The sequence below is a fragment of the Astyanax mexicanus genome, chromosome 20 (assembly GCF_023375975.1).
Source record: "Astyanax mexicanus isolate ESR-SI-001 chromosome 20, AstMex3_surface, whole genome shotgun sequence".
In the NCBI taxonomy this organism is placed as follows: Eukaryota; Metazoa; Chordata; class Actinopteri; order Characiformes; family Acestrorhamphidae; genus Astyanax; species Astyanax mexicanus.
Window position 1 is genome coordinate 16,290,979 of NC_064427.1, and position 25,733 is coordinate 16,316,711.

General features: G+C 36.5%; 1 protein-coding gene across 3 annotated transcripts in view; it reads right to left on the reverse strand.

Moving 5' to 3' along the window:
* rc3h2 (ring finger and CCCH-type domains 2) overlaps positions 1-22,042 on the reverse strand; it is a 40,978-nt gene extending 18,936 nt beyond the window's left edge. For 2 of the 3 annotated variants that reach the window (XM_049468554.1, XM_022680955.2), the window contains exons 1-6: positions 12,473-12,815; positions 10,907-11,189; positions 8,175-8,292; positions 5,439-5,672; positions 4,164-4,339; positions 1,710-1,910 (exon numbers count right to left, since the gene is read on the reverse strand). In XM_049468554.1, the coding sequence (XP_049324511.1) occupies positions 1,710-1,910; positions 4,164-4,339; positions 5,439-5,672; positions 8,175-8,292; positions 10,907-11,137 (960 nt within the window). In that variant the 5' untranslated portion in view covers positions 11,138-11,189; positions 12,473-12,815. Of the gene's footprint in view, positions 1-1,709; positions 1,911-4,163; positions 4,340-5,438; positions 5,673-8,174; positions 8,293-10,906; positions 11,190-12,472; positions 12,816-21,851 lie in introns of those variants that run through there. The other variant, XM_022680954.2, reaches the window with a different exon arrangement.
* Positions 22,043-25,733: the final 3,691 nt, after the last annotated feature.

Below are 25,733 nucleotides of genomic sequence, written 5' to 3' on the forward strand. Positions count from 1 at the left end.
AAGTTTCACAGAATTAATTTAATGGTCACAGATTTGACAGATTATTCAAATTATAGAATATTTACATGCATGCCTAGGTGTTTTGGACGGGCATACAAAAACATTAAAAGCATTTTGATATTTTGTTTCTCAATAAAATGTATTGATTTTCCAAAACACTACTTGTAAACTGATTATTTAAAAAAATGCAAAGACTAGTGGCAGACAGTGGTTCATTTTGTGTTGTGTTTAAACCCTGTTCACTAGAGGGCAGTGTTATACCCACTGTTCTAACTAGATGAAAAAAAGCTAATTTTTCTTATAGTTACATTTTATCAGTGTGTTAGTGTGGTTTTATACAATTGACCGTTTTCTCCTGAGCTTCTGTTTTGGCCAGGACTCTATTGTAAAAGATTTATATTCTCAAATGTGTATACACTGGTTAAATAAAGCACTCATGAATAAATAAATAAATGAAAATAATAAAATAAAAATCATAGTGACAAAATGGTGGTTAATGGTGTCCTCAGACTAAAACTCAATACTCAGATCAGGTGAGAGAATCATCAGGTGTTCTCCCGCTCAGAATCTGCCCTATGAGTAATCATCACTGAACACCAGACGTGGAGGATTTACGAGGAAACAAAAAGTGTGGAAGTGTTCTAAAGCCCTGAGAAAGACGAGAGAAATCACTATTGTGACAAACAAAGCCCCCATAACTGCCTCGAGAACAAAGAGGCTTCAACAGCAGCTTTAATGAATCATTACTGAATAAATGAATCATCAGCCACTATAAAATCCACATAAACGAATCCTCAGCAGAGTCATCTGCTCTGAATAGAGTAGGAGTGTGTGAGGAGTTTAAACAGTCCGTATGAAAAGTGGTACCTGGTCTATGACTGACAGCATGTGGACATGTGGATGAGGTCTCCGTATAGAAGAGACTCATGCTTTATAGTGAGTAGCTATTAGCACAGCAACTGCGTGCTAGTACTGTTATTCACTAGGGCTGCAACTACGCTTTACAATAATTGCAATATCGATTTATTGTACAATAAATGAACATGGCCTTAATCATTTTTGATAATCGATAATATGGTTGATTGCTCAAAACTAGAGAAAAGGAAAAGGTAGGGGGTGGTACCTTGTCTATGATTGACTGCAAAAGGGACTCTATAGTGAGTAGCTATTATCACATCAACTACAAACATTACAGAGCACGTTTAACTGCCAAACTTACAGAGGAGGCCGACAGAAAGTCAAAGGAATCCCATTAAAAACAATTTTATTTTTAGATAAGCAGCTCTTTCTGGTGGTATTCACAATGCAAAAAATACAAGTTTGGTTCTGTAATAAAAATTGCATTTTTAATGAGGTTGATTCCTAAAAACTGATTCCTAAAAAATGAAAGGTGGGGGGCAGTACCTTGCCAATGATTGACTGCATATAGGACTCTATAGTGAGTAGCAATTAGCACAGCAACGCACAGCAAAATAAACCACCAAACATTGCAGAGCTCATTTTTTATCCACCAAAAGCACAGAGGAGGCAGTCAGAAAGCTCAAGTAATCGTATTTAAATTAATGGATTAATGGATTTTATTTCAAGATAAGCAGCTTTGTCTGGTTGTGTTCACACTGTAAAATATAAAATGTTCTACACTAAAAAATGCATTTTTAAATGGGGTTGATTCTTCAAAACTAAAGAAGATGAAAGATTGGGGGCGGTACCTTGTCTATGATTGACTGCATGTGGGACTTGTGGACAAGGTCTCCGTACAGCAGAGAGGACCACTGCTCTGGAGAGATCCGAAGCCCCGCCTCCATGGCAATGTGAACAATCTGAGCGTCGTGCTCACGCCGCAAAGCCTCGTATGTCCGGAACTCCTCCTTCAGCTGCATCAGAGAGGAGTCTTCATCACGCTTCGTTACCTGAGGAGGAGGAAGAGGACAGGGAGGGGAGAAGAGGCAAAAGGTGAATTTATATGGAAGTGACAAATGTTGGGTTATCAGTGTAAATAGCCTTGCACTATATACTGTATTTTTCGCATTATAAGGTGCACTTAAAATAGTTTAATTTTCCCAAAAATGGTCAGAGCTCCTTATAATCTGGTGCTCCTTATGTATAAATTCTACCAGTCAGGTATTAAGGAGCAGTAAAGCCACTCCACTGAAGTACAGAGTTACACAGGAGTTTCAGTGAAGTTTCTCCAGCACCAAAACTGGAGCAGTAGCTGCTAACCACAGTGCTAAGCACTAGCTCTTTCTTCGTTTAGAGGCGAGTTATCTGCCTGTAGCCTGCTGCTAACACTGGCTTTTGTTGCAGTGTTTAAGCAAACACACTAAAAATAAAAAAATAAATGTTTATTTTGTTGCATTAGTATGTTCTTGAAATGAATAAAATGCCCAGAATATCATTGCAAAAAAAATACGGAGTTGACTGTGTAAGAAAAACCCTGAAAGGCTTAACACCACTAAGCGGATACCCCTCTCCAGAGTGCATCACTTAGCCCCTATTAGCACATCAACTCAACAGAACTAACAAACACCATTATCCACATAAACCAGCAAACCTTAAAAAAGCACAGAGGCAGCAGTCAGAAAGCTAAAGAAAATAATTAATTTTATTTCTAAAGCAGTTCTGTTCGGTTTTGGTTTAAAAAATGACATTTTAATGGAGGTTGAGTCCCCAAAACTATAGAAAATATTTAATATGGACTGAATTAATAGGGACTGAATAGGACTGCTACTACAATTCACTTTTCTGCCCTACAATTCCATTACGCCTAATAAATAATAAATAAACAAACAAATAAATATAATTTTTGGGACTGGGTATTTGGATTTGAGAGAGGTTGAAGCTCTCAGTCGAGGGTGTTTCTGGTGTTCTCAGACTCTTAACTCGTTATTCAGATCAGGTGAGAGAATCGGTGTTCTCCCACTCAGAATCTGCCCTAAGAGTAATCATCACTGAACACCAAACTAAACACTGAACACCTCCTCTCTGTAACACACTCTGGAACAGAACATTAAATCAAGTGTATTCCATCATTCTACTGGATTTGGAATGACAGCTTTGAGAATTTGATTGCAATCAGCTACAGGAACATTAGTGCTGCCAGGATATTGGATAATCACCACCTCACCTCATCTTTCTCAAACTACCCAATCTATCTAAAAATGTAATTCTTCTCAAACAACATTTTATATAGTTACACATTATAGTATTTCATGTTTTTATACAGACCAGCTTTTTCTTTCTTTTAAACACACACCCTGATCAAGCATTTTTAATATCACTCTCCAAATTATTCCATAGACTTATTTCTTGAATTGCAGTACACAGCTCCTTTAGACTAGTTCGAAATTTAGCTTTTACAAACATCTCTATCCCCTTAAGATTATAACAACTCTTTACTAAATTTAAATGGATGTTTTAACTTAATGTATTTTTATGAGCCTTATACATAAACAATAAAATATAAAAGTCAACTAAATCATAGAATTCCAATAATTTCAACTGATAAAACAGTGTATTTGATGGATGACTAATGTTTTCTGGTGATAATTCTTACAGCCTTTTTCTGTAGAACAAGAATAGAATTTCTAATTGTTTTATACGCTTTTCTCCATTCTTTAATACAGTAGATTAAGTGTGGAACAATATCATTATACAACATATACAGAGCTTTACCATTAAATAACTCATTTACTTTGTACAATAATGCACTTATAGGCTGAAGAGATTCATATTTTACAGTTTTCCTTAAATAAAAACTGAAATACAAGGTTTTGCATGCACCGTGTTCAACACAAAAGCAGAAAAAAAAGGTAAATTGTAGTCTAATTGTAACCCAAAACTACTCAGATCTTTATTAGCTATAGTATTTACTGTTGAGCAGTGGAACTGTGTTCTCTGGACTGATGGAGCTCCATTAGTACTTGTTACTCAGGATGAGTTAGGAAGGTAAAAGATGAGGTAAGGTGGCAATCATCCTCCTGCAACACAATCACTTAAACTCTTGCTGCTGAATACTACCAAATCCTCACAGCAATGGAGGACTGTTAACTCCAAAAAAACAGGATAAACTCTTAAAAAAAAACTATTTTATTTCAAAAGAAACTATGATTAGCAGGTTTTCCCCAATACTTCTGTAATAAAACAAACTTCACACTGGAACACACCTTAAAGCAGGAGGCACGGTACAGGAGCTGAACCACGTGGCCGATGCTGGTTTTGGAAGCTTGTGGGAAGCGAGCTTCCAACTTCTGAACCACGAACAGAACCAGAACCTTCCGGGAGAGGGCGGAGCCGTCCTCCAGCGCCAGCAGCACCAGCTTCAGAGCATCCTCCTGCATTGCTGAAATAAATAAAATAAAATACAATTTATTTATTTGGTTGCATAAGTGTGTACTTGAAATTAATCAAGTGTCAAGAACATTTTGGCAAACAAATGCTACGCATATTTTTGTGGAACCAAAAATGGCACCAATTAAAACATTATATAGCATATTTAACTCAAAATAAAAGCATTTTTTTTAAATAGGGGGAATAACATCAATCATGGCTTGGAACACTTCTACTGCACTATGTAACTTTGGTGAAGTGAGAACGTAGAAAACTAAAAGCACTAGACTATATGGCGCATTACAAATTAACGTCTATTTTGTACTCTTATTTTCATACATAAACTGCAGCGGATTATAAGGCGCATTAAGCGACACTAGTAAGGATGCTACATCGAAGTGAACAAGGATGTCTCCATGTTTTCCTTCTAATGGTAAAGCTGGGGGAAGAGCCTAAGTAAATTAAATTGTAATTCTTTCATCTTTTAAAGTCAAACAAGTGCTGGATGTTAAACTACACAGATTTCTTTCCTGTAAACTGTTTATTTGGGTAAGTAAAGCACTTCTGTTTATTTACAGTAAGCTTAGATTCCCATATATTTTGTCTATGGGTGAGTTTTCAGTGAAGCGTATTCAGCACTAAGGCTGGGTGCAGCAGCATTAGCATTAGCTGCTAACCACACCAGTTTTCCAGTAACCCAGGGCGATATAAGCTAGCGGTTCATCCCATGTAGCTTGTTTTAAACACAGTAAACACGCAGACTAGAGTCAAATATATTGCGCTGCGGTTAACGGCTAATGCTAATAACACTGTACTTCAGCAGAGTGGCTTTACTGCTCCTCAATACCTGACTGGTAGCATTCATACATAAGAATTCATTCATTAAGTGCACCTTACAGTCCAAAGAAAATGGTAAATATGGTGTCCTCTTGAGTATTTTCTCTATTCTCTATTAACTATTTCTGCTTTCTGTTTGTAGAAGGAGGGCTTTAACCTTTAATTAAGCTTTATAGCACTTTTTCCCCCTCTTCTGCACTTTTTGGAGACAAAAAAAAGTCTCTAAAAAGGTTCAGCACACAGAACTCTATATGCAGCAGGTAACCGGGACTCACCAGGTCCAAGAAACTGGCAGCCGCGAGCCCTGACTGCAGCCCACAGGTTGGCGGAGAGCTGCGTGGGGTTCTGGTGCTGCAGGATGAGCTCGGTGACTGTTCTCTCCCCTAGAGACCGAGCCGCCCTCACCGCCCGCGTCCGGCCCTCCTCCTCCACCAGCTGACAGTTCACCAGCGTCACCAGCTTCCTCTGCATCGGCCTACTGAGCGTGCTTGGACTCAGACTCACCACACCTTCACAAACAGAGAAAACAGGGAGATTTATTATTATTTATTATTATTATTATTATTATTATTATTATTACCAATACTAAAATTAAACAATTACTACCCAAATTAACAACTACGATTTCTGTTTTTAATTCACACAAAAGAAAGACTAATATTCAAATATAAAAATCTATAAACAATAAATCCAATTAATTAAATAAATAGTCTGAAAGGATTAATGCTATTACTACCATTCTGAACACACCTATGAACACCATTTCCACTATTTCTTTTATTTAAAAAAAAAAGTAAAGAAAAAGTAAAAAGACAGAATAAAATTACTCTGAATAAAAATAAGATTTTTGGCATGCCTGCTGAGACTGTTTGAGTGTAGTGAAACAGAAATTTTAAATTTTTTAAACATTTGTTGCTTTTTAAAAGGGCTTACATGTATATTATACTACTATTATTTTATCCCTAACCTACGCCAGTGGCTTTAACTGAATTATCGTTTAAATATATTGTCCTTATAAAAATAAAATGAGGATCATGAGACCGGTACCATAGTTTTTAGGTAACTAAGTTAAGTAAAGCTAAGTAAAAAAAAAAATAATAAAAAAACAACAGATTATAAAAGCTCTGCACGATTATGCATCAGCTACCAAGTCTACAATTTACTTCTGCCTTTTTTTTTAGCCTCCTACATTTCCATTACACCTAATAACTAAAATCTGACTGGGTTAAAATAATAATTCTATAATTTTGGAACTAGGACTTTGAATTCAGGATAATATATGTCAAAAAGAATTTCGAAATGTCGAAAGAGGTTGACTCTCTCAGTGCAGGGAGTTTCTGGTGCTCTCAGACTCTTAAACTCGTTATTCAGATCAGGTGAGAGAATCAGTGTTCCCCCACTCAGAATCTGCCCTAAGAGTAATCATCACTGAACACCAAACTAAACACACTGAATACCCACACCTCCTCCCTGTAACACACTGAAGAGAACATTAACTCTTTGAACTCTAGGCTGTTTTGGTGTGTTTTTTCTGTTTTTGTTTCCAGTTCTTCTTTTAGGTCTTATAACACAGTAATTATTTCAGACAGACACATGCCCTGATCTCTTTTACTCTAGAAGACATACGACTGCTCAAAAATATAATCATTTAAAATGTAAAAGGAAGCAGAATTATTCTATTTTCCTGGAACTGATCATGTTTTGCTCAATTTTTTTTTTACTAATTTTGATGGTATAGACTTAATATATTCACACCTAAGATTAATTTTCTGGTCAGACTAGTGCGTTTATGAGTTGAAAACATAAGAATATTGATGATTTGAGTTCATTACATGGCTTATTAATTATTACTTTGATAAAATACATGGAGAAACAGCATCAGGCGGATTTATTTTTCTTGATAATCACACCTCTAGGATACATGTAGATACTAAAAGCCTGACACTCAGAGCAGCCTATACCTTTCAGTATTTTAAATCAGGACACACAAAGAAAACTATATACAAAAATCTATAAAACTTTTTAGTATAAATAATGTTTAGTGCAAAAAGAAAAAATAACTACTTAGTAAAAATGTGCAAGTAAAATAAACACTATATAAAGTAGCACACACCATATGCAGCAGGCTACAGTATAATAACACTCGCCTCTAAACACTAAAAAAACAAAAAGCTAACAATTGGTGGTTAGCAGCTTATGCTAATACTGCTCCAGGCTTAGTGCTGGAGAAACTTAACTGAAAACTCCTGTATAACGCTGTATATAACTGGCAAAATTCATGCATAAAGAGACAACGGATTATAAGGCTCACTTTTGGAAATGCTTTTTGGGAAAATGAAGGATTTAGATGCGCCTTATAGTGCGAAAAACGGTATGGCCTAATAACTTTATTTTTTAGCATCAGCGAGCTCAAATAATGCATAGCTCCTACGATTCTGGTGAAAATGAAACCGAATCTTCACATGAAGCTCTGCTGTTTTACACATGAGAATAACAGCTAATGTTAACTTTTTGAGCTGTTTAAGATTAAAAAATATATATAAAATGAATTGCATTATCTATATGAATACATTTTATTTTTTTTTGTCAGTCACTTTATTTGGCAGTTATCAAAGCATTTCACTAGTAGTTACTAGCTGTGTAAACTACATATTTAATTTAGTGATTAGATTAGACTGTAAGAGAACTGTAGGTGTTTTTAAATCATGCTTAACTAAAATACAACCTAATCTTTACCATTTATAGACAGATTTTTTTTTTTTATTAGTAAGTTTAACTAAGAGACTGGTGCAGTGTTTAAGCGCTTCATAGTGAAGTTTGGAGGTGACCACACGCTCCACATCTGGCTTTAGAGCGCTTTATCTTCAGCGAGCACCATCTGTGACGCACAAAACGCCGACCGCAGGCAGCGGAAAACAGGAAACACAATTCTGCACACGCGGCCACTGAAACTCGACAACCAAAGGCCACTATAACGCGCCAAATTCTCAATAGCGCACAGAAAAAACTACCTTTTCCTCCGCTAATAGGTTTGAGGTAGAGAGCCAGCTCCTCCACACACGTTCTACACACATCATAATGCTCTGTGTCCTCAGAGCTGCCCACACACACACTCTGACCTTCAGGAACCTGCGGAGAACAAGAGGAACATCACTGTAACGATGCACTTCACAACTGCAAACACACACTACAGTTACTTTCTAATGAAAAACAAACAGTTCTGGAAAAAAAAAATCAGACCACTTCACTTTCTGAATAAGTTTCTCTGATTTTGCTATTTATAGGTTTGTGTTTGAGTACAATGAACATTGTTGTTTTATTCTATAAACTACAGACAACATTTCTCCCAAATTCCAAATAAAAATATTGTCATTTAGTGCATGACAATGAGAGAAAAATGGCTGAAATTACAAAAGATGCAGAGCTTTCAGACCTCAAATAATACAAAGAAAAAAAGTTCATATTCATAAAGTTTAAAGAGTTCAGAAATCAATATTTGGGGGAAAAACCCTGGTTTTTAATCACTGTTTTTTTCATGCATCTTGGCATCATGTTCTTACACACTGCTTTTGGTGTTTGGTTTGATGGCTTGTGATCATCCATCTTCCTCTTGATTATATTCCAGAGGTTTTCAATTTGGTAAAATCAAAGAAACTCATCTTTTTTTTCCAGAGCTGTATATTATATTAAATCTTAACTTTTCAATTAAAGTCAATGTAAGAACAGTTTTTTCAGGTAATACTGGAGAATTTCTAGTGGTTAATTCATCAGAAAATGTTGAAACAGTGTAAAGGACAGTTTGTGTGTTACTATTATATAGTAAACCAATGTAGAAATTAGTTCTTATGTAGAACTGGTTTCTCAATTACAGCAATGAAATGCATTTCAATTTAAAATATGACCTAATAAGATCCTAACCTGGTTTAAGCTCTTCAAAATTTTGACACTGTTTAGTTACACTTTTTTTTTTTCAATGGCTAAGGAGTAGTTTCATATGGGTGACAAACTTTCCACCTGAAGCCCCCTCCCCTCCCACTCTCCCAGAATACCCCTTTATTCCACCCCCTCCCATAAACCCCCCTGAAGCAGAGGGCTGGAAATACTCCCCTACACTGAAAAGGTGAGGACCACCATAGACCCCCAGTGTTGTGAGTCATGAGTTTAGCGTTTTAACCAAATGAAGAATAAGAAAATGTTGCTGTCTGTGTGGAAATGGGACTGGAGTGGGGGTAGGCGATACGTTCCTAAAATAATATGCCTGCAGAAAAAAGGGGAGTTTAAAATAAACTGCTGTATGGATTTGATTGCAACAAGTATCTATAGCTCAATACTGCAGGCTTCATGTTGACCTGGGGTGGGCAATATGGTCCTAAAATAATATTGCATATTTAAAATATTTTTTATTTAAATTTAAAACAGTAAGTAAAAAATAACTAAATAAATAAATAAAATAGTACCCTGATGTGATAATTGGGGGGGGGGGGGGGGGGGGGTGATATGGCACCATATTTTAGGGTATAATATCGTTCACCATATTCAAAAACGTTGGCGATATTTTGGCATACGATACAATATGGCATATTAGTGCTGAAATCTGCACCCCTGCCATAAAAAGCACCCCCTCTCGGCAGCGCATACGCATAGTCTTCTTGATAAAAGCGCGTTACCTTTACTTGTGTTGTAAAAAAGAAAATGAAAGATGGTTTCCACCCACCCCTCATCCGGGGTACAACTCCCCTGCGTGTTCGTTTGATAGAGAGAGTCGCAGACAGGTGGAGTGAAGTTGAAAGCAAACCAAGCATTTATTACTGAGCTCAGGAGAACCATACACACAGAAAGACAGTTTAACAGCCGTCCCAGCATAAGTTCTGACCCCCTCTGATCTGACTCCATGTTTTATACCCCAAATGACGTGAAACCTGCTGATGAGGCGTTGCTAACGATTAGCTCATGTTAATATGCATAATTTCACGTGTTAGTACTCAAGTTTCATGTGTCTGACCGGACCACTAGTGTCTGACCTTGACTGTGTTCTTCCAGAATTGAAAATCGTGGCATTATCTGTGCGAGTGTGCGTCACCCCCCGCTTTGAAGTCGCTGCAGGCCTGATCCAAGAGCCTCCTCTGTAGCAATTTAGTCTCGTACCGAGTGTACCAGTCGAGTTCATACAGAGTGTACCAGCCGATGATTGATGGCCGTTAGTTAGGGTCATGCAGTGAACGAAATGCTTCAAGTATGAGCTACGCAAGTCACACAATAGATTTCAAATATTATGTTAATGTGTTAATAACGCGTGGTTAGTCCGCCATACAATAGATCCTATGTGTTAGTAAATGCCTTATGTATCATGTGGGTTAATTTGTCATAATAGAGTCTGTGTTAGTCACATGCCTGATCAAACAATGTTTTACTATATGTGTAAAGAATATATATTGTGGTTATTGGTTAATCCTCTATATAAATGTATATAAAGTACAATGTGAGTATTGATTAGTCTTCTGTATAAATGTATATAAAATACAAGGTTTCACACAATGATTATGTAATTATAGATACTAAGTTAAGTAATCATAACTGAAAGATATTTGTCAATACACCCAAGGTATAATGAACAGTTACTCTTCACTTGGAAATACAGTCCGGGAGGGGGTGCTTTTCCTGGCGGGGGTGCTGAATTCGACACAACTCCAGCACTAAGGGACTGTATGAGCTGAAGGTGTGCTGTAAAGCGAATTCTGCTCACCTGAGCTCCCACAAGCAGCAGCAGGGCACAGTTGACGGGCAGCAGGTCGATGTCGGTGCTGATGGAGGTCTGGTCGAAGGGGCAGGCCTTGCGGTGGAGTTTGTGCAGGCAGGTCTTGCAGACGGTGTGGGAGCAGCCCAGGCTGATGGGCTTGTGGTTACTGGCGTCGAATTCATTATAGCAGATCGGGCAGGACAGGAACTCTGTCCACTGAGCTGCCTGCACGGGCATCCTGTCACCTACAGGGGGCGATGTACCCTGCACCTCGGGGCCGCGCACATGCCTGCGGAGAGGAAAAAGGGTAGGAGTTTAAAACAAACTTGCTGTTAGGATTTGATTGCATTCAGCAATAAGAGTTTCCACTGATCCACAGCTCATTACTGTGGGTTTTATACCCCTCCAGCCCACACATGGTACTGGTTAAGGTTAATCTCATGAGAGAGTAAGTATCTCCAATTCTGCCTTTTTGTGGCTTTCTTCAATGTTTGAAACCTGTAGCTGCTGTGTTTACTGTCTGTACAGATCAATAAAAGTGCTCTAAAATGAATTAGAAAAAAAAAACTTTTACATTGGCTTACATATAAAAGTTAACATGTTTGCCTTTAGCTGTAAAAATCACCATTTTGGAAACGTTCTTTTTTGTCATTGATTTCAAGCGATATTATAATTAGTTGTTTTACTAGACTGGGAGGCTGGATCAGCACAGGCCTTGTGCCACGTGGCTAGGCTCAGTTAGCTAAGCTAAACCTCAAAAGGCTTTATACTAAACATAAAATTAGTGCACTAAATGTCTACATCTCTAGCTAAAAGCTATTATTGCATGATCTTGTGCATCATAAGAAAACAAGAAATATAAAAAAATAGGTTAGCATACCTACAAACTCACTTATAACAGGTTTCAAAGAGTAAAGAGATTAAAAAGACAAGTGGAATAGAAGGGAAAAGCTATAAAATTACAAAACTAGGACTAAAGAAAAAGGAAAAAAGGATAAGTGTATAAAAGATGAGCACGTGGCTCCTAAGAGCATATAAGTCAAATGAACACTAATAGTAGAATAAAAATTGAGAAAATGCGAATATAGAGAAAGAAAAAAGAAAAAACGAAAGCAAGAAAACTCGAGAGAAAAATATGAAAAAACTAAACTGTATATATAAAGCAAAAGTATGATTATATTAATGAATGAATGACCACGTGTTCTTAACGTGGTAAGTAACATAAGAAGCAACTGGACACAGCTAAATAATAAAAGTAATAAAATATTTATAATCCAGAACGAATTAAATCTTAAAACTACATTAAACGCAATTTAAAAGCAAAAAAAAAAAAAAAACGAAAATAATTCACTGGGTCAGGCCTGCTGGTCAATACAAGCCTCTTTTTCGAATACTGCGTTCCACCTTAAATTTTACACTAGTACCGCACCTCAGCCGCACTCACGCGCCTATCTGTTGAACAGCAGGATTTAAGGTGGACCGAATAATTACAGTAAAAGTTAGCTGCCGGTGTTTTCTTATAGCTATTCTGCTCTCTGGGTGAATTTAACCGCATCCTGAGGGGAAACTCACCGTCACGCCGCCGCACCGCAGACCCGCAACACCGGACACACGCATGTTTATCCCCGCTGCTGCTAAAATTAACATCAGGAGGATTCACCCACTCACACTCACTTTCACACTCTCTTATCCACTCTTACACACATGTGACCCCAGCGTGCTCACTAACTAAAGGCCAGCTGCTTCTTCTGGGTTAGAGTGGGGCTGAGTGCAGGGCTCCATACTGACCCCTATAGGCTGACAGAGGAACATTAACCAGGATAAAGAGAGAAAAAAATATATATATACAGGGGTTGAACAATTAAACTGAAACACCTAGTTTTAGAGCACAATAATGTATTGTGGTGACGGACAGTTCTGGTGGAAACAGGAGAGTTGAGGTGCACTATGAATTCTGCCGTGACTTGGGCAGCCGTGGTTTTATGTTTTTTAGATACAATCCAAAAACAACCCGAACATCCCTTTCAGACAGCTTCCTCTTACAGCGTCCACAGTGTAATGTGGTTGGTCTTTCTTGCTGGTATGCTGACATTACCCTGGATACCGTGGCTCTTGATACATCACAAAGACTTGCTGTCTTGGTCACAGATGCACCAGCAAGACGTGCACCAACAATTTGTCCTCTTTTGAACTCTGGTATGTCACCCATAATGTTGTGTGCATTGCAATATTTAGAGCAGAACTGTGCTCTTACCCTGCTAATTGAACCTTCACACTCTGCTCTTACTGGTGCAATGTGCAATTAATGAAGATTGGCCACCAGGTTGCTCCAAATTAGCCATGAAACCTCCCACACTAAAATGACAGGGGTTTCAGTTTTATAGTCCAACCCCTGTATATACTTGGCTTGTAGTGAAACATGATAACAAATATGCAAATATGAACTTTTTGTCAAGTGGCCCACCATTCCCGGGTGACATATTCAAGTACGTTTAAAGTCTGTTATGGCCAAGTACAGGAGTCCAAACTTTTTTACTCCTTATTGAGAAACGGCTCCGGTCTGCATGACCATGCTGCGCTACACCAATATGACTCCTTGGGCAAGACTCCTAACACTACATTGGCTGTAATAGAAAGAGAGTCAGTTGTATGCCGTAAATGTAAATGTGAAATACAGCACATATAACAGCTTATGTTTAACACATTGCTTAAAATGCTTTGGCTTCACTGGTAAAATTCTGAGAGCCCTGACATTTAAAACAAGACACTCAGAACTTTGAAAGTGCACAGACAATTTATTAAAAACAATGTTCATACACACATAACCCTGAGGAAATTATGTCATGGTAAGTCGATTGTCCAGCATGAATGAATAGATATTGCAAAATTAATTCTGTGGAAATGCATGAATTCCAGCTGTTACTAAAAATATTTGCCAACTGTCTACACGAGAATGAAGAACTCCAAATAACGAATGGCGTAAACTTCTAAACATAGCTCAACAAAGCTTTTCCTACTCAGTGACTCGTCAGTCGACTTACCGTGAATTAATTTCAGCAGAGCCCAGAAGACTACCTGGAGGTACTGTGGACCAGAACCAGGACCGATTCTGGTCTGGTTTGTTTTCACACACAACCTTTTTTGAGCCTTGAATCGACTATGCAATTCCATTTATCACTTTTCTGCATAAAGATGATTTTTTTCGTTACACCTTCCAAAAAGTTGTCAATTTTTCAGCAAGCTTGAATGTGTGGACACACTTCACACACACACACACACACACACACACACACACAGTAACGCAGTAACCTGATTTAGAGAAAGGGCAACGCTGGATAAAGTTCAGATCTGATTCTCTGCACATTGTACAGAAAAACACCCTTAATTATCATCAGACTTGTGACGCACTTAGGACTAGATCAGGACCCCCTTGGGGAATGCAACCCATTCCCCAATTAAAAATCTCTGCAGTAGAGAATGTGGAAAAGACTTTTAAAAGAAAGAAATGTAAACTAAAGTCTAACACTGACATCTATCATCTCACACTTACATCTAAAGACAATTTGCAAAGTCTTTTCAGGATCTTTCAGATAGATATGCACAATAATATTGCAATTACAATCATATGAAAAAGTTTGGGCACCCCTATTAATCTTAATCATTTTTAGTTCTAAATATTTGGTTGTTTGTAACAGCCATTTCAGTTTGATATATCTAATAACTGATGGACACAGTAATATTTCAGGATTGAAATGAGGTTTATTGTACTAACAGAAAATGTGCAATATGCATTAAACCAAAATTTGACCGGTGCAAAAGTATGGGCACCCTTATCATTTTATTGATTTGAATACTCCTAACTACTTTTTACTGACTTACTGAAGCACAAAATTGGTTTGGTAACCTCATTGAGCTTTAAACTTCATAGCCAGGTGTATCCAATCATGAGAAAAGGTATTTGAGGTGGCCAATTGCAATTTGTTCTCCTATTTGAATCTCCTCTGAAGAGTGGCATCATGGGCTCATCAAAACAACTCTCAAATGATCTAAAAACAAAGATTGTTCAACATAGTTGTTCAGGGGAAGGATACAGAAAGTATTGTACTGTACTGTGCATCGGTCAACAATACAGCGCACTTTGCACAAGGAGAAGCTGTATGGGAGAGTGATGCGAAAGAAGCCATTTCTGCAAAAGCACACCTCAGGCGACTCTGTGGCGTGCTTGCAGAAATGGCTTCTTTCGCATCACTCTCCCATACAGCTTCTCCTTGTGCAAAGTGCGCTGTATTGTTGACCGATGCACAGTGACACCATCTGCAGCAAGATGATGCTGCAGCTCTTTGGAGGTGGTCTGTGGATTGTCCTTGACTGTTCTCACCATTCTTCTTCTCTGCCTTTCTGATATTTTTCTTGGCCTGCCACTTCTGGGCTTAACAAGAACTGTCCCTGTGGTCTTCCATTTCCTTACTATGTTCCTCACAGTGGAAACTGACAGGTTAAATCTCTGAGACAACTTTTTGTATCCTTCCCCTGAACAACTATGTTGAACAATCTTTGTTTTTAGATCATTTGAGAGTTGTTTTGATGAGCCCATGATGCCACTCTTCAGAGGAGATTCAAATAGGAGAACAACTTGCAATTGGCCACCTTAAATACCTTTTCTCATGATTGGATACACCTGGCTATGAAGTTCTACTTCTAAACTAAACTAATTTTGTGCTTCAGTAAGTCAGTAAAAAGTAGTTAGGAATATTCAAATCAATAAAATGATAAGGGTGCCCATACTTTTGCACCAGTCAAATTTTGGTTTAATGCATATTGCACATTTTCTGTTAGTACAATAAACCTCATTTCAATCCTGAAATATTACTGTGTCCATCAGTTATTAGATATATCAAACTGAAATGGCTGTTACAAACAACCAAATATTTAGAACTAAAAATGATTAAGATTAATAGGAGTGCCCAAACTTTTTCATATGACTGTGATCTTATGATGACAGGCCTATGTATTACACACAGAGTATTCTATTTTAGGTGTTTATTTCTTTTATTGTTGATGATTATGATTACAGCCAATGAAAAACAACCAGAAAATCTGTATCCAAATCAGAAAATTTGAATATTACATAAAACCAAGTGGTACTTTTGGCAGTGTGCCAATTCCTGCTGGAAAATGAAATCCAAGTTTGAAATTTAAGTTCCAAATTGTGAACTGAATAACTAACATAAAAATAAACTTTCATCTCAATGATATTCTACATTTTTAAATGTACTTGTGTACAGTCTGAAGCCACACTGCTGATGAAGGCAGTATTACTGTAGATACCAGAGGATGCAATGGAAAAAGAGCAAAAACAACAAACCACTCAGAAATGCAGTGCCGGCAAACAAACAGGAAGTGATAGTACATTGTCTTGTGACCGCGGTGCATGCAGCTTAAAGCATGGTGAACTAAATGCAGTGAGGAGACATACTGTATGTAGAAATCTGTGAAAAAATGTGCAAATATACACTGGCTTTAATTGCAACTCATGTATTTCCAAAATGTTGATAAATCTTTTTAGCTTCTAATAGAAAGCAAAGTGAAAAAAAAAACTAATTTTAAGTAATTTTTAAACATTTCTATTGGTTCATTCTTCATGAAAAAATGATAAAACTACACTATATAGAAAAATGTATTGGGACACAAACTTATTACATTGTTTTTTTTTTATGAAATTGAGGCTGTTAAAAGGAATGTATCCTGCTTTTGTTGGAGTGAATGTCTCCACTGCTCCACAGCTCAGTACTTAAGCTGTATTACTGGCCTGGGATTGGGGGCAACAACATCCCTATATTAAATTAACACCTGCAGTGATGCATTAACACAGATATTGATAAATTAACACCTACAGCGTTCAATTAACACCTGTAATGTTAAGTAGGTGCCATCACTGAATTTCAGTGTCATGTTAAGGAGCAGGAGCAGGTAGTTATCAAATCCATTGAGTTTAAGAGTAGGACAATATACTGTATATATGTGTCAAAGAAAAAAGTGGTGGAGTCTGTGGGTTTGTCAGCTATCTTTTTATATATTTATATACTTTTAATATGCTTTCTGCAGCAAAGCTCAGCTGATGTATGGCAGGATTGTACGAGACTCAATATAGGCCAATGCAGAACTGACTGACGTATTATACTCAGCAACCGGGGTATTGTCACATTTGGCTCAGATCAATTGCTATATAACACTCAGGAACTGGGGTGTTGAAACAAGTGCCACGGGTTTGCCGCTGTATTTTACTCTGCATCCAGGGTGCTGGCAACAATATGGGGACCAATTCCCATATTTATAGTTGACAAATGGGTGGCCCAGGCTGAATCCATATTATACTCAGCAAAATATTCCATATGCCATAATATTCTCGGCAACCCAGGATATTGTCACATGTGGCTTGGGCTGATACCCATTTTATAGTTGAAAAATGGGGCTGTTGACAGAGGGCTGAATCCATATTATACTCAGCAACCGGGGTGTTGGCGCACGTGAGCCAGTTATTTGGGCCAGAATTGGGCCTAGATTCCAATTGCCAGATTATACTTAGGGACTGGGGTGTTGGAAAAAGTGGCTCGGGTTAACTGATTATACACATGTATTATACTCTATGTATAAAACACATGTATTATACTCTGCAACCAGGATGCAATGCCCATCTTATAGTTGACAAATGGGGCTGTTGACACATGTGGCACAGGCCGATTCCATATTATACTCAGCAACCGGGGTGTTGGCACATGTGAGCCAATTATTTGTCCCAGAATTGGGCCGTGATTCAAACCGGAGTTTAACTAATAAACTATACAGATAAATCCCAACATTAATGAAATGAAAAACAGATATAACTGCTTATATGAAGATCTTAAATGGTTAATACACACACCTATATTTATGCCTCAAGATGACGCAGAGAAAGCATGACATATACCGAGACAGACACCCCCCCCCTGCTGACAGCTTCACCCCCTGGCCGGTGGAGAACCTGAGCCCCGGGAATGCTGAGGGTACCGGGTGCCGGAGTGGGGGTCTCTGCATTTTCAGATTGGCTCTTTAGGTGGATTGCAATCGGATCGTGACCACAGTGTAGGAACATGCTGTCCCTGTAGCCCCCCAACACCCCCGACTCTAACACACACTGACTAACCAATGTACACACAAATATACACTGCACCCGTCAGGCCTGCCATATATATCACCATTAACTCAAGCAGAAAACTGTTAAAAAATCTCTTTTTCATTCATTTAAAAATGTTAAGTTGTGTCTCTAGTATGAATGAATTCCGTGTGAGCTGTTTTTTGTGAGAACCGGTGATCTGGAATAACTCTGCTTTAGTGCAGTAGAGGAGTGGGTGAGGAAAACAATAGGATTTTGGCTCTTGGTCATGAATATTCACACATGCAAACAAATCGCCTGTGATTGGCTAACAGAACTGCGACACCAGGAGGCAGCAAGATGAACAACAGTTAGAAACGTTTTAAAATAAAAACATTTTTACACTATTAACAGTCTTTGCCATGTCATATGTTACTTTACAACATGTGTAATAATGTCCTGCTAAGTGCAGTTCAGACACTGACCCAGTCTTAGAGTCTCTGTATAACGCCAAATCCACCGGAGATCCTATTTAAACCTATAGTTACTGACACTCAGAGGTGGGTAGTCCAGGTCCAGAGAGTAAAAATCCACCCCAGGGGGCTTCAGCTCTGCCTGTTGCCGGTCCAGAACAGAGGTGGGCGGGGCCATGAATACTAATTCATGGGTTGATGTAGACACAGTGCTTTTCCTGATCGACTCGTTTTTCTGAATATTTTCCTTTGCTAGCTGCTGCAGACAATGGAGGCTGAGGAAGAGTTTTAGCATCATAAACTACTCAGAGACCTACTGGATATCAAAATATAGTAGAAATCTTTCTCCCCAGACAGCAGAGACAGTTGCTTAAACAAAACAGGATAAACTATTTTAATAAATGAGCAAGTGTCCCAACACTTTTGAACATATAGTGTATTTTAGACATATATTTTCAGATTGTAAAGTAAATGTTTACAAATGTTAAGTAACTGAATGTTATACAGGCTATCCTCTGCTCTGCTCTGAAGCTCTGGGTAAACTTTCTTACACTGTTTATATTTTCCTTACAGCTCAGAATAAGCTTTCTCAGGTTGCTGGTAATTATCTTTGCCCCACATGAACTGCTGAGAATCCCACCCTTCAAAAGGGCAAACCATCACTCAAATTCTTAGGCCATGTGTGTGTGTGTGTGTGTGTTTGTCTGAGGCAGACTTTCAAGTTGGGATGCAACTAAATTATTTTTTTTGTCCAAAACCCAAATCAAAGAAAATGAAACATTTGTCAGAAAGCCAAATACTAAATAGCTAAAATAAGTTTTACCGGTTTTATAAAATTGTACACTTTTTATTAAACTTTCTTTTTTCTATCCCAATTTTCCCCAATTTACAAGGCCAATTATCCAACCCACTCATTAGGACTACCCCTATCACTAGTGATGCTCCAACACCAGGAGGGTAAAGAAGACTAGCACACGCCTCCTCTGACACATGTGAAGTCAGACTCCGCCTCTTTTTGAGCTCTTTTAGAGCATCACAGCGCTACAACTCAGAGGAAAGTGCAGTGACTCGGTTCTGATACATCAGCTGATGGCAAGCTGCATGAACAGGACTCGAACCAGCGATCTCCCGATCATAGTGCCAGCACCTTAGTCTGCTATTAATGTGCTACTATTTTGGCACATTCACAAAAAACAAATGAACTTATGTAAAACTAAAAAAATCAAGTCCTAACAGAGAACTAACTTAACAGAGTCCTAACAGAGAACTGCTCAGATATAATCTGTCTCTAGTAGATATATAATGGGATTTTTTTTTCTTTTGATAAAACAGTAAAAAGTAGAACCCTGATGTGATAATTAGGGGTGGGTGATATGACACCATATTTCAGGGTATAATATTATTCACCTTGTTAAAAAATGTTGACAATATTATTGCGTACGATAAGGTATAGCATACCCTTATTCAATCATACATTTACGTCAGCAGTGCAATTTTGGTTATTAATTTAGCAATAATTAACCACAGCAGTACTGTATTATTCCTTAGCTAAAAACAGCTATGTTAAGAGGTGGCTAACAACTAGTCTGAGTAAAAGTGATACCAAGAGTAAAAAGTACCGGTAATGCTCATCATTTTTTTCCATATAATGAAAAAATAATATATAATATATAACTATTTATTTGGTAATAAAACTAATTAACTAATTAAACCTGCAAGTTCTGACTCTACCTGCCTGCTTGCTATTATGAATAAATACTTTTGCTTGCCAGATATTCTTTTACCTTTTTTTTACAGCTAAAACCATCAAATTAAAGCTTTCTACTGGCAGGATTTTAAAAGTCTGAGCTTGACACAAAAAAAAATAATAAAACGTATTTAATTTAATTTTGTCCTGTACTCCTCTACACAAAGAGTTAAGGCCCTAAAACCAGGATTTAGTGAGATTTTAACAAATATCTGAATAATATCTGAACAAATAGCTGAAATGCATGCTAAAAACATCATTTGTGGATTTGTGGATTTTTTTTAGTTCCTAAAACTGAAATTCTACCTTCATCATGTTTATAGAACCACTGAAATCTGTCAGAAAATAATTAAGAATGTGAAAGTGAAAGAAAACTCAGTACACTGGGAGAGGTTTTGCTATGAAAGGGCATTTCCTCCTTTACTTATTATGATTCACTTTATGTAAAATACAGTGCCTGTGAAATATGAATGAAGTTTTTTATTTTTATTTTTTATTTTTTTAGCTTTTTTCCTTTCAGAACCTGCAGACCGTCCTCTGGGGAACAAATACTTTTTAAAAGTGGAACATGATGTGCCCACAAAGCTCTGGTCAACACTTTTCACATTTACCGACAAACAGATGTTTATTCAGATCCACAGAGCAGTACAATCTAATTCTTCATACTTTAACTAGGCAAAGAAGTTTTACAACCACTTCTTGAAACTTTTAAAACAAGTTAGATACTGCTCAGAAGTTTAGTTCAGAAGGTAGATTACTTTTTATTTATATTAAAATGTCTTTTGCTGCTTTTTAATCCTTCCTAATTTTGCATATTTATGCATTAAAGTATTTATTTTTTAAACTCAGCTGGAATTTTTGTTTAAGGTTAAAAAGATATAAATAAACAAAAAAGCATAAGAAATGTGTGATTAATCGCAATTAATCACAGAATATTGTTGTGATTATTACAATTACTATTTTTGTAAGTGACTGAGCTCATTACTATAAATATAATTCCATGTTACCAACCTATTCTTGTTTATTTTATTTACATTTAAACATCCATTATTAAAAGCTTAAGTTTAAAGAAGAGGAAAAGTGTAATTAATCACGATTAATTATTATTAATGACAGAATATTGTTTTGATTAATACAATTTTTTTTAAGTGACTAAGCCCACTTGCCAACGAAATATTATTTATTGTATTCACATTTCAACATCCATGATTAAAAGCTTAAGTTTTAAGAAGAGGAGAAGTTTGATTTATCATGATTAATTGGGATTAATCACAGAATATTGCCATGATTAATACAATTCTTTTTTTAAAGTGACTGAGCTCATTTGCTAATGTAGTAGTGATTATTTTATTGACATTTCATCATCCACTATAAAAAGCTTAAGTCTTAAATAGAGAAAAAGTGTGATTAATCGCGACTAATCACAATTTTTCATGCCTGAAACCACTAATATACATAAATACACACATATACATAGGCCTGCATGCACGTGCACTCACTAATTTAAGTCAGTCCTACATTATTAATATTAGTGCACAGCCCAGTGTGCACTCATCTTCAGGACCACCAGCAGCACTATCACTGAGAACTTTCACTTACCCCTAAACACAGTGACAGTAGTGACTCATCCTCATTATCTTCATGAGCCTCATCACCATCATCTTCATCATATCATGATGTGCACAGTTACTCTATATCCACTTCTTAGATCAAAGGAATTCCTGCAGACACACACAAACACAGTGCACCCGCTGCAGACGCTGCAGGCGCGCGCGCTCAGTCCGCTCGCTGACTTCTGCACGCGCTCCCTCCGCGCGCCGCTCCCGTTGGCTCGTGAAGCGGAGAAGCGCCTAAACCAGTATCCCTCCGCCCGCGCACACACACACACGCTACGCGCCGCAGAATCTTTAAAGAGCATCAGGTTTTGATTATAAAGGAACAATATATGGCGAAATAATCAAAACTACCAATCAAAGGTCGTTTCATTAAGTTTTTTGGGGTGTTTCCCGAGGTTCTATTTTGTTGGGCGGAGTAAGGATACGCAGGCGTGAGGAGGCGAAGCCGGAACGAGCCGCTTTTTGAGGCGTGGGGGCAGAGCGCGCGCTTACACACACGCAGCGAGTCCCGGTCAATTTCAGCATTGCGTAAACCAACAAATCACCAAAATGCGCTCAAATTAATGTTAATAAAAAATAATTATGCCATAATTTAATACAATTAAAGCAACGTTTTGCATCAGGGTTATTCTAAGAATATTGTACATTTTGGCCCTCAAAAAATAATTAGTTTTTATAACAATAAAAATAAATAATAATATTTTTTAAAACTTTTTTTTAGATTTATATTTTTATGACTTCAGACTAAACAGAAATTATATTTTCTCAGCTTAATCATTTTAATATATATTTATATGTAATTTATGAAATGAATATAAAATGAAGAAAAAGACAATAATAGTAAAAGTAAAATAAAAGGATAAAAAATGACAAAATGAATAATAATAATGAAATAACAACATTAGAATCAAAATATAAAAAAAACATAAGAATAAAAAATAAGCAATAAAAATATGATAAACTCATTTAAAACAGCTCACCATATACAGTATCTACATCGGCCCAGAATTCCACATTTGTGCATCACGTATAAAAATAAGTCACTGGAATGGCTTATTTATTTAAAAATGTATACTTTTGTAATCAAAAGTACGGTGATTAAGTGAATAATCTGTAAGAATATGATTTATTTAATTAGTCTGAAGGACAGTAACAGTGAATTAGGTAATATAATACAGGAAGGAGGCGCCATCGTGTGGTGATGTACTGAATTGCAGCCTGACAGACAAAATAAATGGGTTAATTTAAAGTATTTGAGGAAAATCCTAGTAATAAATGCTTATTATTATTATTATTTTACTATATTATTACTATCAAATACTAAACATATACTAATTTCCTCAATATCAAATTCAGCACTGTAGACATAATGTTAAAGCTTTAAAACTCCAGTTATAACATCTTTAAAACATCACAGTAGCTGTAATGTTAGCATCTCTACTGCCTAAAACCTGTTTACTGTAGCAAACAACTGTAAAAACAAACAAACCAACAAACAAAAAGCAGGTAAGTTTAGTACCATTCATTTCCGTTTACTTCCATATTCTAATATATTACAGTTACATCCTTTTGTAATTTAATTTATATTATTATTTTATATGCCCTTTTTACAGTTTTAATATTTTTTTATTTTTTGCTATTTTCTATTGTCTTATCTTAATTGTTAAATTTTACTTTACTTTTACTGTTTCTTTTCTTTTCCTTTTTTGCCTTTTTATTCAGATTTTATTCTCCCAGTATGCACAGCACTTTGAGCTGCATTTTAAAGTGCTTTAAAAAATAAAGTTTATTATTATTATTTTATTATTATTATTCAATTCAGTGTACTTTTCTAGTCTTCTGAAGTTTTTCATGGCATTTTATGATATAACAATAATGCTGGACCAGGATCTCTAACATTCATCTTATGTGGAACTTATATTTCATTAATGGGTTGTAAGAAATAATTAAATGTCACCATAATTTAATTATGATTTTATTTGATTCTGTATTGAAAAATCCACTAAATATATAGTGATACATATTGATTCCTATACATAACTTTTAGCAAGAATTACAAGATTTTTAACTGTAACATATATTTGTTATTGAATATTATCTTTATTATCTATTTATTATTTAATATTATTAGGGTTTTCTTGTTTAAGTAACACCAACATAATTTTGAACTCAGTTAATTTGGTCATATCAATTAATTTATGTAGTGTAAATTTTATAATTATTAATGTGTCATTTGAAATACAGTATTTTTGACAAGTTTCTTACCTGTTTAAATGGGGAGAGATCAAAATACTGGAATCTGAATTTCACTTCTCTGCATATCTCTGCTTTCAGTAATAAAACTCGCATTTAGTAATAAAACTCTCTCTGTCTCTTTTTTCCCCCAGTATAAAAGACAAGTAGAGTTTAAAAATCAGATGAGCATTAAGTTGTAAAGACACAAATATTTATGATACACACTCAGAAATGCTTGTTTTTTTTAGTTTATTCTAGAATATGAAGCAAAACAATAACAGATGAGCTACTCTCTGGAACAATAATATAAATACATGGACGTTAATGCTGCAGGTGAAACTTCCAGCTCTACAGAGTGAATATAAACCTCACTCTTTACTGAAAATGCAAAAAAAAGTGGTGAATTAAAGGGAAACTGGCTGTAATTTAAGGTCTGAACAGACGGTGGCGCCTTTGTTCTATCTAAACTCTTCTGTACTCACACGGTCTGTCTGAGTGTATATTGTAATTTTAGATATACAGTATCTCTGTAATTCTAGAGTAGAACTGTGTGCATGGGGAAACTGTAGACTACAGGCTTGGGGGTCAGAAAACTACAATTTTGCACTGGACCTGATATTTTTAGTGTACGAAAATCATTTTTATTGATTTGTTGAAAAATTGCAGGAATTAAAAGTTTACTGTAAAGTCAGTGAGTTTAATTTAATTTCAGTGTTGTGTGCTTTTGCCATGCGTTTTGTCATTGTATAAGTGGTCTTAATTTTGTCTTAAAGTGGTAACAGCTTATGAAGTTGAATTTAATTTTAAGATACCTGCAGATACTGTAACGAAGGAGCAGATGGGAGGCGGACAGAAAAGCGGGTAAGACAAACAGATTTATTAAATAACAAATAAACAAACAAACAAACAAATAAGGAGTAAACGAGGACATTTTTTATACATAAACAAACAGGGGAAATAACAAAGAGCTAAACTAGACAAATAAATAACTAAACAGGGCTAGGGAAATATACAAGGGAAATAAACAAAATAAACAAGGAAATATACGTGATAAACAGGTAACTAGAAAATAAACAAGAGAGTATAAATACAAATAACCTAGGAACGTAGAAATAACTATAGCAAAAACGTGGAAAGACAGAGGAAGGTGCAAAGACCGACGAATAAACACAGACAAAGAGGGCTATTTATACAAACAGGAAACAGTGAACACCTGGGAAGACAGGTAACGAGGGGGCGGAGCTACAAATTGCAGACACGTGACGGAAAAATACTGGGGAAACACACTGGGAAACAGACAAAGCACAGGGAAACAGAGCAGGGCGTGACAGATACCCTGATTTGCATAAATATGTTAAAATGCATTTTAAGTATGAACTAGACAGATTTTTGCTAAAGGCTGTACTGTTCCTAAAAAAAAAAAAAAAAAAAAAAAACATTTTCAAGATGCATAATGTATATCTTGATATACACTATCCTTAAAAACAACAGTTCACAGATTAATAACACTTTGAGTAGTATCCTAAACCCTGCGCAAGGCGCGTCGTGATGCTCATTGCTATCTTACACCCCCATCAAGAGCCAACAGTTAAAATAGCGTCATTTAAAGTTCAGGAATATATCTACACTG